Source organism: Pan paniscus, chromosome 10 (assembly GCF_029289425.2).
Source record: "Pan paniscus chromosome 10, NHGRI_mPanPan1-v2.0_pri, whole genome shotgun sequence".
NCBI lineage: Eukaryota > Metazoa > Chordata > Mammalia > Primates > Hominidae > Pan > Pan paniscus.
The window spans coordinates 117,793,080-117,812,805 of record NC_073259.2 but is presented as its reverse complement, the minus strand read 5'-3'; the positions used below and the strand labels follow the sequence as shown (position 1 = coordinate 117,812,805).

Genomic DNA, 19,726 nt, shown 5'->3' with positions numbered 1-19,726 from the left:
GGCACAGACACGAAAAGATACTCAACCTCATTCATACAAAACTAAGTTAAAACACACTGTAGCCAGGTGCAGTGGCTCACACCTGTAATCCCAGCTGATCAGGAAGCAGAGGCAGGAGGATGGCGTGAGGCCAGGAGTTTGAGACTAGCCTGGGCAACATAGCTAGACCTTGTATCCCTAAACAAAACAAAACCAAACCCACATTGTGATCCTATTGTCACTGCCCAGGTGAGCAAAACCTAAAAGTGTGATATGATGCTGTGATGGTGAGGGGTGGGGAACAGACTCTCTCACACCACAATGTGAGGTATCCACAGATACACCATCTAAAGATGTCCATCAGACCACAGCTATCAAAATGCCAAACACCCATCCGTTTGACCCGGTATTTCCACTTCCAGAAATGTACCCTGCAGTTTTATCCACATCCTCGTGACACATCCAGGGTTTACCGCTGCACTGCTTGTAACGGCAACAGGTCAGTTACAGTCTAAATAGAGGACTGGCCAAATAAATTATGGGCCACCCCTGCTAGAGAAAACTATGTGGCGAAAGAATGAGGAAGCTCTTTAGAAGCTGACATACAGAATAGATTACAAAGGGAAACAGTGAGGTGCAGGATAGTGTGTAAAATATGCGTCTCCATACATATTTGCTGGGATGCACATAAAACATCTGGAAGGACACCCAGGAAGCTGACGACATGGACCCCCTCTGCGAAGGAAGCGGGTGGCTGGCCCAGAGGGAGGCTTTTGTCTATATACCCCTTCCTTCCTCCAAGTGTTGCATAACATGAATATGTTCCCTTGTCTAAAGATAAATATTTAAAAGAAAAAAAATATTTTCACATTGTAAGCATCATGCTAAATGGCAACAGATCCTGGGCTATAGCACAGAAGCAATAGGGAGGGGTGGGGACTGCGGTGACCTGGAGACAGACATCCCTTTAAAAGAGGCAGTCATTCAGCTCTAACCATAGCTGCAGTACAGGCACACAGGCCTATGTTACCAGAGCCTCTGTTTTTGTTTTTTTCAAGAGATAGTAGAAATCCATATTTTAATGCAAATCTCCGTTTCTAAGTACTTCATTAAAAAAGAAATTATGATAGCTAAAAATAACCAAATCAGAGCGTTTCGGATCCTGGTCCTAGATATTGAGAACAGACCCCTGGTCACCAGGTCTAGGTCCCAGTGAAAAAGCAAGGCCGGAGAGGGAAGGAAACACCCAAGACCACACAGCTCATGGGCCTCAAGCGGGGACCCCATTCTGTCTATTTTTTGCTTCCACGTCATCCTACTTTAATGGTGGTAAGGGAGACACACATGGCGAGATAATGGTGGTGAAGTTGCAGAGGCGGGGTTGGGGCATGGCGATGATGGTGGTCAGAAGAGGCTGCTGGGAAGGAGGTCAAGCCAGAGTTGAGAGTCTTGCTCCACAGGAGCCGGCCAGACAAAGGAGTGGGTGTCATTTTGGGGATGGAGACCAGGAAGGCAGCATAGCCGGGGCCAAGGCCTGGGGGCCTAAGAGAGCATAGAGACTTTCCGACAGGGCCATGGTAGGTGGACATCCTGGGGGGTGAATGGCGTTCTCTGCCCACGACCTGCCCTGCAAAGGCTGGGGAGGCGTCCTACTCACACTTGCGCAGCTCCAGGCTCTTGCTCGGGCAGGCCAGGTGTTGGCCCGGGGCGTTCTGGGTCCTCTGCAGACAGGCCAGCATGGCTGAGCTGGGGGTCCCCAGTGGGGCGCGCTCTGCGACTGGGTCCCTGCAAGAGGAAGATGGGGTGCTTTGTCACTTGGGGGCTGCTCCGTGTTCGCCTCCCACCATTCGCCCCGGGAGTCTCCCTGGAACCCCGAAGAACATCAGAGACTCTCAAAGCAGACACCCATTTCCCTTATTCGACCAATGAGGGGACCAAGGCCTGAGGCATCAAGAGGCCCATCTGTGGCCTCACGGGAAGGGACAGAATCCAGGGCTCTTGAGTGGGGGCCGGACTGATGGATCACACATGCCCTGGCCCTGCTCGGCATCTGGGTCATCTGTTCTGGGGCCTGCCCTGATGCCCCCAACTGGGTGAGATCCTCACTCCCTCCGTGCCCCGCAGCAGGCTGTGCTTCCGGCCGGTGGTGGCCCCCTGTAAGCAAGTCAGCCTGAAGACCCCACTTGGTCATCTTGGGCATCTACACAGAGGGGTGCTCGGGAAATGCCAGTGGGTACATGGGTGTCCCAGGTTACTGAAGTACTGGTCTGTCTCCCGCCCAGGGCATCCTCATAGCCCCCCTGGAGGGGAGATGTCAGGATGGCGTTCCTGGGAGAACAAGGGGCTCTTGAACCTTGATCCATGCTGCACCCTGAGCCCAGCCCCAATGGGCCATCAAGGCTGCCCTGCCCCGAGATCCCTGTCGCTGCCTGAGCTCCTTACCCTGAATGGGAAGGGCAGAGGTCTGTGCGCCGCAGGGCAGCAGCTCAGATGTGGCTGCACACAGGCCCGTGTGGTACCTTCCCCAACAGCCAGAGCCTGACATTCACACAGACACTTGCCTTCAGCTTCCCCAAACCCACTCTCCTGCAGAGAACGTTTCAGGAGGCCCAGACACATTCCTGAGAGCCCAAAGCCCCTGACTGGCAGGGTCAGAGTGGGCCTGCCTGTGAGGTCCCCATGGGAGGGTGGCGGTGGGAGCTTACCTAGAGGTCCCTTCCTCCCTTCTTGCTAAGGAGAAGGCAGGTCTCAGGGTGAGCTCAACCCCAGACACCCCTGATGTCCATCTACCCGGGCACCCTGTCCCCACCACTTCCTGACCTCCCACAGTCCTGAGCAGCCAAGCTGGATCACCTCAATCTTCATGTTGGTTTTAAAAAAGAAGAAAGCAGAGGGGGTGTTGAAGGGGAAGAAAGGGAAGTTATTTAATACTAAACAGGTGTCTGGAGTCCTAAATTCTGCCGCTTTCTTCTAATAATGAAGTATTCATGAGGAAAAGCCTTTTTTCACTACTTTCTTAAGATACTAATTTCACAACAAGCTCCTTGTTACGGCGCAATTATTCCAATCTTGTATTTCCCGGAGACGGTTGCAGCCTCCCGTCTGTCCTGGCCTCTCGGTAAATGAAAGACAATCGCGTAACCACCTTTCATTATGCCCTATTTTACTTTCAGCAAAGGTACCCTGAAAGAAATGATTTCCTCTGAAAGGGACTTTTATTCAGTTTCAAAACCAATTTTCTCCTATTACTGTCTCAAGAAAAAAAAAAAAAAGCGAGAGAGAGAGAGAGAGAGAGAAAGTGGGGGATGGAGGGGAGGGGAGGTGATTCTCACCGCCCCCTCCCCAGTCGCCAGCCTTAACACAGAGACGCAATAAAAGCTGCAGTATCCACTTCCCGGCTTTGATTTCTGGTAATTTTAAAATAGGCCATTACAATCAGGCAGAAATTATACAGTTTAAAAAGGGAATGAAGTGGGGCTTATTGCAGGGATGAAAGTCCTTGACTGCAGGAAGGCAGTGCTGCTCCTCTCCTCGGGGACTTGGGACGTGAGCAGGTAGCGGGAGCAGGCCTGACTCGGGCCTGCCATCACCACAGCCTTGGACACCAGCCCTGGAAGACATGCCGTGCATGTGCACAGGGAGGGCTGGGTGTGCACACACACCCTGGTACACACTCACCTATGTACATATGTGTTTGCTGCATGGCATGTTCCTCTGCACTTACAGGCACCCTCTTACGCACAGTCAGATGGTCTATGGGGACTCACAATCGTGTGCAATCTGGAAGGTAAGAGGCCTGTGGCAACCTCCCTCACCCTGCCCCAGCCTCTTTCTGTGGCCCCTGCTCCAGGGCAGAGTCCCTCTCTCGCCGCTCTGACATACGGGTTGGGGGAAAGGAGGGAGATCCGGAGAAAGCCAGTCCAAGACCTCTCCCTCCACAAATGGGAAACCCAAGCCACAGGGGGCAGTGGCCTGCCAGGCAGGGAGTGGCTGGGTGCACTTACCCCCTCACCACTGAGCTTGGCTGCACCCAGGCCAGTAAGGAGGGAGGTCAGAGGCTGGTGCCCTGTGGAAACCTGGGCTGGAAGCCTGGAACCTCCTTGCCTCCCAGCACACGCTGTGTGACCCCAGCTGGGTTAATGACCCTCTCTGGCCTGTAACAGTGGCTCCATGATCCCTGTGAGTACCTCCAGGTCACTTTCTTCCAGAGTCCTGGCCATCCCCGGCCCTATCTCCAGCCTTTTACTGGGGTCCAGAAGTCCAGCCCTTCTCTAGGTGCCCTAATGTCCCTTGGGCCATACATCCCACATGCTTTGCAGTTGAAAAAGGTTGGGCTGGGGGCTGCAATTGTTGGGGGAGGGGCAGGTCGCCTATTCTGGAGCCTCCTGGGACCCCATCAGCTCCCTTCCCAGCAGGGCTCTAGTTGTCAGCGTGCTCTTATGGTGGATGCCAGACAGTTCTGGGAGCTGGGAGGGGTCACCCGACTGAGCTCAGGGCACGGGGGTTTTCAGGGTGTGATGGTGTCCAAGTGTAGGCCTGAGCTTTGGCTCAGCTTTGCCAGGGCAGCTGCCTGCATCCTCCCATTCCTTGCTTCTGGAGGACTACAGGCAGCCTGAGAGACACTCTTCACTTAAAGAGGAGGGATTTTTTTCTCTCTGCACCCCCAGTTCTCCCAACTCACTGCCCATTCTCCCAGGAACCCTGTGTCCTGCCACTGGGGGCACATGGCAGGGTGGTGGGGTGTCCTAGGAGGGAAGTGGGGAGGGGACCACCACCTCCAACTCCTGCATCATCCCCATCATCTGCAACCAAGATGGTCAAATCCCCCTCCTTGGCCTTAAAACCTCTCTGGCCCCAGCATGGAGCCCAGCCCTCTTTGCCCACCACACCTCACCTCCCTCTTGGCTCCCCCTGGCCCTCCTTCCAGCCAGGCTGCCTCACACCTCCAGACCTCTGCCCCTGCTGGTTCTCCTGCCTACAGCACCGTGACCCTGATCCGTTCGAACTCAGATCTGTCTTCAGACCCTGGCTCACCCATCCCTTCCTCTAGATATCCACCATCTCTGCTCTAATCACACCAAGGTGTAATTGCCAATTTTCACATCTCTCTCCCTCCGCTGGACTGTGTTTCTTAGGGGTAGGGACCGTGTCTTATTTGTCTGTCTCTCCCCAGTGCCTGGCAAGAGTAATCATTTACTAAATAGGTGTTGAATGAATGGCCGAATCAATGAATTGGTTATTAATCACTTTATTTATCTGAATAAAGTGATCTAGGCCCAGAGAAGCCAAGCGTCCCAAACAAGGTCACACAGCAAGGCAGGGACAGGACTGGGGCATGCGCCTAAAACACTCATGTTCTTTCTGTGACCCCATCTTGTCCCCTCCCTGCCTGGCATCATCCCATCTGCAGGAGGCCAGCCTCTCAGAGCCCCCGCCTGGACTCATTACCCCCCTGGCCAAGCACCATCCAGGGAGCACTGTTCATTTTGAAACCCTATCTGCAAATCAGACTGTTTATAAGCTCAAGGTCTTTTGTGACTTTAATAAAAAAGGGGGGGGCAGGGAGGGGAAAAATGTCGCATGCCTCAATGATTAGAATGCTTGGCACCTTCCCTGACATGGGGGCTGATAAGACGCCTTATCTCGGAGACACCCGAGGAAAAGGTCCCCTCCACCAGATAACGCCCCCAGCTGTCGATGTGTCCTTTCATAGCTGAGGATTTAGATAAAGGAAATGTGACAGGGGAGGGGAAAGGAAGGAAGGAACTTTTCAGGTCCGAGGAGGAATTGAGTCTGTGATGCTCGCCTTAGCAGAACAATGAATGGGAGGAGGCTGTCTCTGTTTTTATGAAAAGAACAGGGATTTGGGGGCTTGGGCCCTGCTTGCCTTTTGTCATCTCGCCCTCGCCTGTCTGGCTGCAGGGGGCGTCAGGGAGCCCACGGGCCAGTGGGAGGGGAAGCTCTGAAAGAGCAACATGCAATTTGGGCTCTTAACGGTGGTGAGCATGTATTGACTGCCCTCTGTACCAAGCCCATGCGCCTCCTCCTCGTGGCCTCTGTGGCTCCATTTCACAGCTTAGGAAATGGCCACAAAGAGGGGAGGCCATCTGTGCAAGGTCACACAGCTTTTAGATAGCAGAGCCCAAGGATGCCAATGCCAGTCAGTCCCTCAGCCCCACACTGTACAGCAGCTCCATCGTGGTTGGGGGCCCGTCAGCCCTCAGCTCCCAGTCAACTGGGCAGGGAGGGATGGAAGCAAGGGTCTGCTTCTCCCCAGGGCCCAAATCCATTTTGATTCTACTGTGGGAGGGGCTGGGATCACAGAAGGAAGGGGTGAGAGGAGGGGAAGGGCTCCCAGAGGCCACTTATTCATCCCATAAACATTCAAGGAGCGCAACTCAGGAGGCCAGCATTGGGCAGAACAACACTGAGATGAGTAAAGCCCAGGCCTTGCTTCTTACCCACCCATTCATTCATTTAGGCAGCAAACACTTCCCAAGCATCTTTTGAGGGCCAGCCCTGTGCCATGTACTGGGAGGACGGAAATGACTCAAAGTGTCCTGCCAGAAAGGAACATCTAGCCAGAACTGACCTCCCAATAAAAATGAATGTTCCTGACCTCTCTCTGCCTCCAGCATTTTCCTGATGTGGCAGGCATCTGGAACTTTCCCTCATGTCCGCAGGTCAGCAGTCTGCCCCTTGCCAGGCTGGGTTGACCCCAAGGCAGAATAGGAGGAGGACACACCTGGCTTCACAGCAGGGCCCTGAGATTGTGACCCCGGGAAAGCCATGGGCTGCGCCCCTCTGAGCCCCCATCTCCTCCTCTACCTCCAATCCCTAGAGCTACCCACCTGGCTTCTGTGGCTCCATTCAAGGCCAAAGCCTAGCTGTGACCTGGAGGGGAAGGTCATGCCAGGCCCTTCCTGGTGTCCAACAGGACTAGTTCAGAGAAGAGAGCTGGCCCCAGAGGCCTCTGGGTTGTACCTGCCAGGCAGGGGCCAGGCACTGGGGTTCTCACTGGCTGGGTGACCTGGAGGAAGTCACAGCACCTCTCTGAGTCTGTTTCCCAAATGAACCTTTATGGGGAGTGGACCAGCCGATAGTATGAGGGCCATCTAACTTGGACATAAGAGGATGTGATCATTTGGTTTCCAAACTTAATCCAGCTGTGTGCAAGGTGTGGGGCAGTCCCTGAACTGTGGGCACACAAAGGGGCTCTAGATGTAGCCATTGTCTTTGAGGGACTTAGAATCTCGAGCAGGGACAAGATAGGAAGCTGGCAAAACCCAGCAGTTCATCATGCAAGGAGTAGAGTAGATGGTTCAGACTCTGAATTCCCTTTCAGGAAGTGAATGAGATGCTGGCCACTCCTCAGGGCCTCGCAGCCTTCCTGGGGGTGGTGGCAGGATAGGTGGGTGGTGAGGGAGCCCTCCCACAGTTCTCGCCTCCAGCCCTCTGGCTGTAATTCAAGTCTCTTCACGCTGCCTGGCCACACAGCCTGCTCCAAAGGCAGATAGGAGCCTGAAATGGTGGTGAGAGGCCCAGGGCCCGGGGAAGAGAATGAATGCTGGATTGGGAATACTAGGGTCAGACCCTGGCGGTGTGGCCCTAAACGGGTCACTTCTCTGTGTTGGTCCCCAGCACCACGAGCTGAGCAAGTAGAAAGCCTCAGAAAGCCCAGACCTCTCTAAATAACGAGGGGCAGCAAACCTGCTTCTGGCCAGGAAGAGTGGAGGGACCCTTGCCCAGCCCAGGAATGTCCTCAGGAATCTAGGTGCAAGCTTCCCCCAGCCCCCTTAGGGGCTCCCACGACAGGAAGATCCACTGTCTGTCTCTTTCCTCTCCTCTGTCTACATCCCTGTCCTTAGCTCCACCTGCCTCCTGTCCTGATGCCTCCCTTCTCCTTCCTGCTGTCTCTCTTTCTTTCTCCCTTCCTGACCCCTCTTCCCTTGCTCCTTCTTCTCTCTCCCACCCCGCTTGTCTCAGCAAGGCAGCCAGAGTAGAAGCCCATCCCCACCTCCCTCCTGCCGCTCCCTCCCCCATCTCTGTTCTGAGCCGGAGGCCTTCCAAGGGACCCTGTTAATAATTAAATGTTAATCTAAAAAGCAATTTGAGCTGCGGCTAGGCAGATCTGGTTAGAGATTACATTAGCATGGAGGAGGCGAGGGTAATTTTCTTTAACCCCTCTCCTGATCTCTCAAGCCGGGGATTCTTCAAGTCACACCGGCACTGCTGATTAAACTGGCACAGGGCTTGGCTGTGGATAAGGGGCCTGTGAAAAGTGATTATTTCCCACTGCCATTTGGGCCTTAGCACCAGAAGGGGATTTTTACCTTTTTTTTTTTTTTTTAAGGTTGGGGGTTGGGGAGGTACTGTCCCCTTGAATAGGAGGCCTCATCTTCTGCCAGAATTACCACTGTATCTGCCCCCACCCCAGCAGGCCAGGGGCTCTCTAAAATGCTGCAAATCTGGTCACAGAGCATACCTGGCTCTTTGGTTTCCAGGACAAAGATGCCAGTCCCCTGCCTGGCTCCAACACCCCTCCATTGTGCCTGGTTCTGGGCTGGGCACTAGAGCCAGAGATGCTGGCAGTTCTGAGCCAAAGTGGAGACCAAAAAGTAAAGTGACAATCACCAATTCTGGCTGGCAGCCAGAGTCCTGAGGTGGGCTTCCCTCTGCACAAGACTCTCACCTGCACACTTGCAGGCTTTGGCCCATGCAATCCCAAGAGCCAGGAAGGACTTTTGAGCAGAAGGACTGCTCAAAAGCCCTTTCTGGCTCTCTACCCCTTAAAACTCAACTCGACCTTCAATTGGAGTCCGGGTTCCTGAGGGCTTCTCCAAGACATACAAGGTGCATAATAAATGTTTGATGAATCGTCAAATGACTGGAGTCCCATGTGGCTCTCCTTGATCCTTCCTCTATGGGTCCACGGTGCTACAGCAGTGCCTGAGCACAGGGCCCTCAGGAAAACGTCTTCTGAACAAAGGATGGGCAAGAGGCTGTCCTAGGGAGTTGGGGCAGGGTGGGCCTCAGGAAGTGTCCTACTGGGGCACACAGCTGGGGTCTGGGGGTAGGTGGCCAGTCCTGGGCCTGTCAGCACCACGGCCAGCTCCCTGCGCAAGAGCCCTGGAGAAAGGGGCGGGGTACAGCCTGAGAGCATAATGATGTCAGTCGCCATGGGAACTGACAACTGCGATGTGCCTCCGTCAGTACTCCAACCACTGGGGACGGCATGACAGATTAAACACCAACTATGTGCCAGGCCAGGCCCTGTGCTAGATGCTGGGGCAGTGACAGACCCTGAGTGGATGGGAGGCATCAGAGGGGTAATTACAAGGCAGGGAGACAAGCGGTGGCCATGTTGGGGTCACCCTACCTGGCCTGGGGGGGTCATGATGTAAGGACACACCAGCTGCCTCATTAGCAGAGTGACAGTGTCTGTCCCCGACTTCACATCCAGATGTCTGAGCTTTACACCCTAACTCTGTGAGCTTAGGCAAATCCCTCCCTCCTCTCTGAGCCTTAGTTTCTGCGTCTGCAAAAGGGGTTAATTCCTTACAACAAAGTGCCAGGGTCCTTGTGGTAGCTGCCTAAGTGGTACCCGTTGTTAGCATTGTTTATGGTCGCTATCAACAGGTAAGTAGGAAAAAGCTAGGGGAAGGGAAGGATCCCACAGAACGGACTGCACAGGCCACCACATGGAGACTTGAGAGAGAGGAGCAAACAGAGAACATGAAGGAGCTCCAGGCTGCTGGAGAGCAAACCCTCCTGGTGAGTCACTGAGAGCACCTTACCTATGCAGGGCCAGGCAGGGACCCCCCCAACCTCAGGGCGGGGAGATCTGTTTCCTCTGCACTAGTGCTAGTTCAGGACAGGGACTCAGAGAAGGTGCCAGAAGGAGGGGCAGTCATTGCCACTGGCAACAGGCCTGGCTGGCCCTCTCCCAGAGCCATGGACCTCTGAAGGGCAGTTTCACTCTTCCCAGAGAGCCAGGGATCCCAAGGTGCAAAGTTTGGAGCCAGGGGCAGGCTGAGCCTCTGTTCTCCTAGTTCCAGCCTCGGCTCTTTAATGAAAATTGTCAGTCAAGTAAGACTCCATCATCACCTTCCAGCAAAGAAGGAGTGGGGAGATCTGAGAATCGATACTGAACAGCTTCAGTACTACGATGCCATAATGGGGCTGTGAGCTCAGCCGAAAGCCCCCCGCCCAGTTTTTTTTGGAAGTGGTCATAGAATCTCTCTGGAGAAACAACATGGAAATGGAGACCAAAAGAGGGAAGGAGGGATGCCACCAGATGACACTGGGATCCCGGAAGATGGAACACTGTGTGCAACGGGCAAAGGTAAGACCCACAGTGGAGATGGGAGGGGCCTGGTATCTCCAGCCTTCCTCCCACCTATTCCCCCAGTCCCTGCACCCACAGTTCAGGGTTAAAGCAGGCAACGGGGAAGGAGAAAAATCTAATAGTAAGAGCAATAATAAGAGCTAGCTTTTATTTTTAGTGTTCTCCACAGGCTCAGTACTTTACAGACGTCACCTCACGTAACCCACGCCACAACCGGGAGAAAGACATGATTGGCGTTGTACCCACGAGGAAACAGAGAGGGAAGGGAGCTGTCCAGGACCACAGGGTTGGTTGGTGGAGCAGGCAGGAAAGCCTCACGGAAGAGGTTGGTCTGGGCCAGACAGGGTTTGAGGATTCAGGCCCCAAGGGACGGGGAGGAAGAAGACTGGGTCCTTGTGCAAGAATGGCCCAAGAGTATTTAAAAGACGCAGTGGCCCAGGTCGGGGGAGGAGAGTGGACAAAAGTGGCTGGCAAGGGCTGGCCTTAGCTTTTAGCCCAATGCTAAGATCAGTAGATGCTTCTGGGGGTCAGGCTGGGGCACAAATGAATGGAGCCTTCGAGGCAGGGGTTAGGAAACAGGACAGGACACTCGGCCCAAATGACAGCGCCACCATTCCACATCCCAGAGTTCATAAGCTCTCTCAATGTTTGTTTTATTTAAATCTCCAAGAGTCAAACGCCACTCACCACCCATGTGTGGGTCAGCCTCCAGCTTTCCACCTCTGCTGTGAGTGAGGGTAGAGGGGCGTCGTGTCTCTAACCCCTCCTATGGTCAGGGAGCTCCCTCCATGTCATCCGGCCACAGGCACTGTGATTTAGAAAGTGCTGGAGCCAGACCACCTGGGTTCAACCCCCTCCCCCTGTCATAGCCTAGCGGCTGACAGTTAACTCTGGGGAATTTTCCTTTTCTTCTTTGTGCTTCTCTGTATTTCTAATTTTTCCACAATGAACATGCATGACTTCTGGTTTTTCTTTCTTTTTTTTTTTTTTTAAAGAACTTTTCAAAAGGGATTTCAACCTCTGACCACCTGGAGACAGGCGACTGGCGCTCATTGTAAATGCACCGACATGACAGGGAACAGCTGCTGGGGAGGTGGAGACGGGTGCGGGGAGAGACAGGAAACCCCAGAGGCTTGGAAATCCAGGAGCCACAGGAAGCAGTGAGCTTTCTGCGGAGCCGGATCCGGTGGAGCCAATTCACCAGCAGGTCCCGGCAGCGACTCTTCTACAACAGATTCCTGCCCGTCCCTGTGCCCCATCGCCCCCCTGCCGTCAATCTCCACCTCAAGGGAGCCAGACCAAGCCTTTCTGTGTGTAGCGCACATCTCTCCTGCGTAGAGCTCACCTAGTGGCTTCCATAGCTTTTTTTTTTTTTTTTTTTTTTTTGAGACAGGGTCTTGCCCTGTCACCCAGGCTGGGGTACGGTGGCATGATCATGGCTCACTGCAGCTCGCTCCTGGGCTCAAGTGATCCTCCTGCCTCAACCTCTCAAGTAGCTGGGACTACAGTCGTGCACCACCCCACCCAGCTAATTACTATTTTTTGTAGACGTGGGATCTTGCTATGTTGCCCAGGCTGGTCTTGAACTCCTGGCCTCAAGCAACCTTCTCACTTCAGCCTCCCTAAGTGCTGGAATTATAGGTATGAGCCATCCCGCCAGTCTTCCATGGCATTTCTAACAATATCCTTGAAGGACCTCTGTGAATCCCTTTCCCAATGTCTATCTGCACTGTCCCTGTCCCAGGCTGATCCTGCTCAGACACACTGGCTTGCTTTCTGGTCCTCTCACAAGCCAACCCTGTCCCCACCCCAGGGCCTTTGCACTTATGGTTTTGCCTCTACCTAAATACCCTATACCAGTGCTGTCTGATAGAAATATGTAATAATGGGGGCCGGGCGTGGTGGCTCACGCCTGTAATCCCAGCACTTTTGGGAGGCCGAGATGGGCAGATCACGAGGTCAGGAGATCGAGACCATCCTGGCTAACACAGTGAAACCCCCTCTCTACTAAAAATACAAAAAATTAGCCAGGCGTGGTGGCGTGTGCCTGTAGTCCCAGCTACTCAGGAGGCTGAGGCAGGAGAATGGCGTGAACCCGGGAGGCGGAGCTTACAGTGAGGCGGAGCTTACAGTGAGCTGAGATCACACGCCACTGCACTCCAGCCTGGGTGACAGAACGAGACTCCATCTCAAAAAAAAAAAAAAAAAAATGTAATAATGGGAGCCTCATATGTAATTGTACATTTTCTAGCAGTAAGAGAAAATTAAATTTAATAATATATTTTATTTCACCCAACAGATCCAAAATAGGATCACTTCAATGTGTAATCAGTATTTAAAAATTCCTGAGATATTTTATGTTCTTGTTTTTATTCTAAGTCTTTGAAACCTGGGATGGATTTTACATCTCAGTTCAGTTCAGACTTGCCTCACTGCAAATGTTCAATGCCACCTGTGGACAGTGCAACACCACACTGTCCTCAGTACACACCACTCCCCCACTCTCCATGCCAGCTCCATTTCCCCATTCACACCTCAGCTCAAACATCACCTCCTCCGAGAGACCCTCCTTGACCACCTGGTCAAGCTGGCAACCTTCTGCCCTGGCCATTGTCCCATCACCACAGCAGTTCTTTCACTGTCATTACTGCTCTGAAATTATCTTGATGAATGGTTTAGTGTCTGTCTCTTCCACTGGAGTGCCGGTTCTACTGTGTCTGCACGATGGGGCACACAGTAGGCACTCAGGGTGGCAGATGGTCAGGGACGGAGGTAGGGATGATGGGCCTGGCCTGAGGCCCTTGTTCATCTACCTCATCCCAAATTCTACTCTAAGTGATGAGATGTAGCAGTGGAATGTATGTGTGTGTGTGTACACGTGTGTGGGGAACATGTCCTGCGTACACTCTCACACACACCTCCCCCCACCCACCTCCCCTCCTTCTGAAAAGTGGGCCCAGAGGATGGGCGTCCTTTCAAAATCAGCCCGGCGCAGAAAAACGGCTGTGACAGCACAAAGCCGAGATTGAATCAGCGACGGGCCCGATTGCCTGGTGACGGTTACAAATGATCTGATGTGGAAAAGACGGGATCAGATGTGCGCAGAACAACGGCTGCTCCGCGCCCCCACATGCCAGACAATGGGCTGCTGGGCAGGCGGCCGGGCAGGTGGCGTCCAGGAGCCCAGGACAGGCTTAGCACAGAGTGGCCCTTCCTGGGGCCAGACACTCCCCAAATGCGCAGCACCTGGGCAGAATGTTCCCACATGAGACCAAGTGCTAGTTCTGGGCAGTTAGATGTCAGCTGAATTTTATTTTCTTTGTCAGACTCATTTCCAAATACTAAAAGATGAACATGACTTTCGTAATGAGGGGGAAAGAACCTCCTCCCACTCGGCACTCAGTCTCTGCACTCAGAGCCTCAGAAGCATGGGTGTGAGGGGGTTGTACACAGCTTCACAATGACCACTGAAAGCGGCCCTTGCCCTATCCCCAGGGGTTAGTTGGGGGGCTCTAGACCTGCACTCTCAACCACCGAGTAACAAACATCCTCTTACTGTGATGTGACTACAGCCCTGCGTGAGAAGGTTGTGTCCACAGACGGTGTGGCTTGCCCAGGGTGCACAGCAGTGAGAAGGCTGGGCCTCAGGCCTCACAAACCCTTCGCTGGTCTCTTTCTACTCCAAGGCCAGACATACAGTAGATGCTCAATAAATCCCACCTGAACAGAGAGCTGGGCTGGGACCTTTATTTCCCACACTCCCTGCATGGTCCAGGGTTCACAGTTCGGGGTCTCTCCCCGCTCTTTTCACTGTAGTTTGCCACCTCAACCCAACAAACCCCTCCACACACCCAGAACACACGGGCCCCAGAGACCCTCAACATGGGTGGGCAGAGGGGCAGGGCTAGAGCCTCCTCCGGGCCCAGCTTACCAACTAGGCAACACAGGCCCCACCCCCAGCCTGTGTCATGGAGGCTCCAGGGCTGGGAAGCTTCTGGATAAGGGAGAGGGCCTCTCCTGCAGGAGGTCTGGGCAGGGGGTGGCTTCATCAAGCAGCAACTGTGTGCCGGGTGCCATGCCTCAGCTCACGTGGAGCTGGAAGCCCTTCTCTTGAGTGTGAATACATCCACGCCTCCCATTCTCCAGCAGGGGCAGAGGCTCCGAGAGGAAGAGGATTTGTTCCTGGTGGGGTCTGGATGCGAACTAGGTCTGCTGGACTCTAAAGCCCATGGCATGGCTGTGCTGTGGGAGGGCCGGATTCTGAGTGGGCACCCAATGTCCCACAGGACCAGCCGCTCCTGGGGTAGGCGCTGGGTCACCTCCCCAGCATGCCAAAGGGGTGATCCTGCAGCCAGTTGAGTTACCCCTCCCGCCACCACCATAGCATCCTAGTAGCCCTCATTCTCCAGACCCGCAAGGCACTACCCCTCTGGCTTCTGACGTACAGTGTCTAGAAAGGACGAAACAGCACCTCAGCTAAGGCAAAAACCCAGAACTCAGTTTGAACCCTGGCTCTGCTATTCACTAGCAGGGCTGTCTTGAGTAAGCCACCGAGTCCCTTGGGGACTCAGTTTCTCCATATGAAACATGGAAGTAGAAACCACACCTTCCTCACCAGCCGGTTGTGAGGATGAAGCCGGTGATGAACACATGCAGTGTAGCACTCGTGAACTGCCCGCCCAGCTCTCACCCCAGGAGATGACAGTGATGGGCTCAGAGGGGTGAAGCAATTTGCCTGCAGTCACACAGCAGCGGGGGAGGAGGGCAGGGATCCTTGAACCCCAGGACCTAAACCTCAATTCCTTCCAGCAGTTTATCCTTTAATGCCAGGGACAAGGCCCCAAGCGTGCCTTGAGAGTGAGAGGGGATGCTCCAACGAGTGCAGTCACCAAACCCTGCCTGAGCACCTGTGGTGTGCCAGGCTGCAGGAACCCAGAGAAAAACCAAACACAGCAAAGATGACCAGACACACGCCCACGCAACCCCAATCCCAGGTCAGACAGAGCTTCAGGGGGCCCAGAGAAGAGGGGTCCTTCCGAGGACAGGCTGCTTCCCAGAAAAAGGAGTATCTGAGCTTCTTGTCTGAGTGTCCCAAGGGCAAGGGCAGCACCTGGCACGGAGCCCAAAGGCACCAACAGGGGCTCAGTGAGTCTGATGAGGTGGGCCTTGTGGCACTAAATGAATGGTGTGGGCTGGAGGAACCCCACCCCCCTCCGCCCCCAGGCAGGTGCCAGAAGTAGTACCTTGTAGGCAGCCATTCGCCTGCAGAATCTTCCTCACCTCCTTGGTTATTCCATTTTAGCAGGGGGGGGGGAAACTGAGGCACAGAGAAGCAAAGCCACATGCCCAAAGCCATCTGGTAAGAAACTGGTGGAGCAGGGATTTGAACCCACATTCACCTGGCTCCGTAATAATCATCATCACACCAACAGCCCCTCGGCGTGAGGAGAGCCAGCCTGTAGGGTAAGGGTGGGCTGTTTGGGTGGCGTGGGCAAGGAAAGAGTGGACGCAGGCCACAGGGGTTAGGAGGGGCCTCGAAGGCAGACTGAGGCCTTGGCACACCACCCACAGGCAAGAAGGAGCCACAGAGAAGGCGCGGTGGTCATGGCAGGGACTTTGGAAGTGGCCTGTCTGGGTTCAAGCCCCAGCTGGCTCCCCTACGTGCTAGCTGTGCAGCCTTAGGCAGGTCAGCTAGCTGCCCCATCTGTAGAAAGGGGCTCATAATATATCTGCCTCACAGATTGGTGCAGTGGCATTTTGGCACACAATGAATTGTATGTGTTTATTAAATCGAAAAGAAGAAAAACTGAAAGCTGGTGGAGGGAGTCAGTGCCCAGTCAGGTTTGGGGACAAGCTGGCTGCTGGGCCTGTTCCCGTATTTTGGTCCAGGTGGGTGCCAGGCCCAGGGAGCGGGGGTGGTGGCGCCGTCTCCCAGCCTTGCTGGGGCATGCGCCAGCATGTGCATGCGTGCGCGCGTCTGTGTGTGTTGCTGCAGCGGCTTCTATGCAAACATGTTAATTTGTTTTCATTTTGTGTTTTTTTTCCCTCGCAGGATAATTGGGTGAGTTTGAAGTCTTGGCGAGGCTGCTGATTATAGCTATTTAGGTGGTGCCCTCGTGGGGCTCAGGCCCTGCCTCCTGCCTCTGGCGGTGAAGGCTCTGGCTGGGGGTGTCTTGAGGGGCTCAGGGAGATGCCACTGGGTTCCGGGGGCTCTTGCTGGCCGGGGACGGGGAAGGCAAGCTGTCCTGAGACCCCCCAGCATGCCCCTCACCCAGACAATACAGGGTCATTAAAGGGTGCAAATCTGCCCACACCTTTTTTTCTTTGCCCTGTTTGCTGCATTTAAAAACTTATGATGTGTTTGCCAATGTCCAAAAGAAAAATAAAAACTAGAATTCTACCTAAAATTCTTATTGTCTGCTTTCTCTTGGGGGAAAAACCCAAACCTGGCAGTGCTGGAACCCCTGGGCTGATGTGTCCTGAGGGTGGCTGCAATGGCTTTGCTCCTCATGTTACCTGCATGGTCCCCGGCTACCTGAGTTTTCCACCCTGGAGAAGGAGTGGGACTTTGGAGTTGGAATGGCCAAGGCGTCCTGGGCAGCCATGTGACCTGTCAGTACCTGGCTGGCTGAGCCTCTTTTTTTTTTTTTTTTACCTGTAACCCCACTGCCTTGCCCTGGGAAGACTGAAAAGAGATGGCAGAGTTTTCAGGAGCATAGTAGGGGTTCGGTTAGTCTTAGAGATGGAATGGGAGCTCCCTGCTCTGTGGGCGTCCCGCACTTGATTCCATCCTTGGATGTGTAGCCCTGTCACTGACCTGTTTGTGTCTGTCTCTCCTGCTAGGTGGGAACCAGGTCTCTGAGGGCTGGACTGGATCTTTGGTTCCAACTTCACTGAACGCCTACCATGTGCCACACTGTGCACGAAGAGATGGGAGATTGGTGAAAAGGGCTTGGGTGGGGCTCTGGAGGTGAGCAGGTACCGGACCCTTAGCCCTGCAGATGGTGAGGGTACACCTGGCAGATGCCCCAGTCTGAGCAAAGGCACAGAGGAAGGTACGGCCTGGCAGGTGCAAGCCCATCCCAGGTGGCTGGAATATGCTGCAGGAGGCCAAGTGGCCTTTGAGGGCATCCTGCATGGCTCTGCTCTCCCACGGGGCTGGGTTCATAGAAAAGGGACTCCGTGTCTATAGTGGACTTCTACAGACGAGGCAAAGTGGGGATTAGGAAGAGACTAAGGGCTAGGCCTCACCAGAAGCCACAATCCCCGTGTTATCTCTTTGGGACCCTGGGACCCCTGACGAGTCACCTTAGCTCTCTGATCCTCACACTGCTTACATGTAAAGTGGGCTGTGGCAGGGACCCAGTGGGACAGTCCCTGGTGCATGATTATGCTCCTGGGAGAGACTTCAACACCCACCACCCACCCACTGCTGTAGCTCATATTCTTCCCCTCCCAGGAGGCAGCAGGAATGCTGGGAAACCCCAGCCTATGCTTGTGTGGCCCGAGTGTGCTTAGGTACCAAGCTCAGCACTTTATTCAGGTCCTGGCACTACATCTTCCCCCACTGCCCCTGGGGCGGGTTCTCTTTCATTTCCATTTCTCAGTTAAGGAGATCGAGGCTCAGAGCGGGTTGAACAGGTATGGTAGCCTTCAACAGGGCCCTGGGCTTGTTTATGAATGCCCTGCAGCCACTAGCCCAGAGTCCCGCCACGATTGAGGGACAGAATGTCCTTCAGGGAACAGAGACACCTGAAGACTTCCTGCTGGTTTTCATCCAGGACTTTGGTGGTGGGGTACACCTGAAGGCCCAGTCCCCAGCACCTATCTCTGCTCTTCCCCTAGCCTACCCTGGGGAGTGAGCACCTTAAGCTGCAAACCTGGACCCCAAGGCATGACACAAAGGGCAACTCTACAGACAGAGAAAGCTTTGGAGTCGGCCACATCCCCACCCCATGACCACGTGCCAGCGTGGCAAGTTGCCTGTCCTCCGTGAACCTCAGTGTCTGCATCTGAAACATGAGACTACCGCCCCTTGCCTGAAGGGTGACTGGAGTGTTGGGCTCAGGGCTGGCACACAGCAGGCCCACAGCAAACCAGGTTAATGGCTGCCTTGGCTCCTCTAGCAGCCAAGGACCCCCAGGAAACAAGAGCAAGACACAAAATAGAGAAGGAGGCAGAGCTGATGATGACAGGCTCCCTGGCCAGTCCCCTGGAGGTGTCGGCCAAACCTCTGTGGAGGGCTCAGGCCTCCACAGTCACACGGGATGGCAGCTGGCAGCACCCCCTCCCCCTCCGAGAGGCACACAAAAGGGCCTCTATTCCCGCTCTGAGCATTTGTCCCTGGCCGGCCGGCTGCACCGCCCTCTCCCCACTCTGCTGGCTGCCCGGCCCGGCTCAAGCTCACACAAAGGCCAGTGTGTCCCAGCCTGGCCTCAGAAGACCCCGACCACAGAGAGCTGGAGAGCTCAAAAGGGCCCTGGGGAGGGCGTGTAAGGTGTGGCAGGGCCGCGTCCAGTCTCTACAGGGAGGGGGCTAGGAGGGCACAAGAGACTTGGGAAGGAGGAACCTGGGCAGGAGCCGGCTCCAGCATCCCCACCTCCCAGCCCGGCCACCTTGGGTCAGCTTGGACCTCTGCTTCCTCATCTGTACAATGGGGACCATGACGATAGCACACCCAACTTTTTGGACTGTCAGAGGTCTGGTGAGACAACATGGGGCCTAGTGCGCAACCACACCCAGCACCTCAGAGCCAGGTGCAAGGCAAGGGTGGATGGGGGTTGGCGGGAGTCCCCTGGGGCCTGGCCAGGCATGTTCTCAGCATCTCCCTCCTAAGTCCCACCCTGGAAGCCAGGCGGACCCAGGCCCCTAGGGAAGCGGGAACAGCACCTGCTTCTAGACCACTCCATTCTCACCCTCCACCCGGCAAGGTCCACATCTCGTTGGTGCTGACCATCAAGCCAGGCCTGAGCCCCCCTGCTGCTCCTGACCATCTCCAGGCAGTGGGCAGACAGCAGCCACTGTTTACCAAACACCTACTGCGTGCTGGGACCTGTAGACATCACATCTTCTTTCAGCCCCATGGCTGCCCGGGGTGGGTGCGGGAGGATGGTACAATGGTTACAGGCTCTGCAGCCAGTGATCCGGGGCCAAATCCTGGCTCCACCACTTCCTGCTGTGGGACTGTGGCCCTCACACTCTGCTAAGAGGGGCAGCTCACCCTCACAGGGTCTGTGCAGCAACCAGATGGGAAAACAAAACCAAACCATGATGTCCCCAGGCCCCAGCAGGCTTGAAATCCTGACTGCTGGGCTGTTACCCTCAACTCACAGATGAGGAAAACTGAGGCCCCATGCTTGGCATGCAGGAGGTGGACCATAAACCTGATGAGTTATTTTA

General features: G+C 54.7%; 1 protein-coding gene and 1 long non-coding RNA gene across 3 annotated transcripts in view; one reads left to right on the top strand and one right to left on the bottom strand.

The window, feature by feature from the left end:
- FAM222A (family with sequence similarity 222 member A) overlaps positions 1–19,726 on the bottom strand; it is a 56,663-nt gene that overhangs the window by 24,577 nt on the left and 12,360 nt on the right. Inside the window, exons 1-2 of one of the 2 annotated variants that reach the window (XM_055096106.2) lie at positions 8,786–10,100; positions 1,637–1,764 (exon numbers count right to left, since the gene is read on the bottom strand). In XM_055096106.2, coding sequence (XP_054952081.1) covers positions 1,637–1,718 — 82 coding nt within the window. In that variant the 5' untranslated portion in view covers positions 1,719–1,764; positions 8,786–10,100. Of the gene's footprint in view, positions 1–1,636; positions 1,765–8,785; positions 10,101–19,726 lie in introns of those variants that run through there. The other variant, XM_003832502.5, reaches the window with a different exon arrangement.
- LOC106635396 (uncharacterized) lies at positions 10,224–13,246 on the top strand. The gene is made up of 3 exons (XR_001338726.4): positions 10,224–10,324; positions 10,485–10,652; positions 11,323–13,246. It is a non-coding gene; the product is annotated as an uncharacterized LOC106635396 (long non-coding RNA).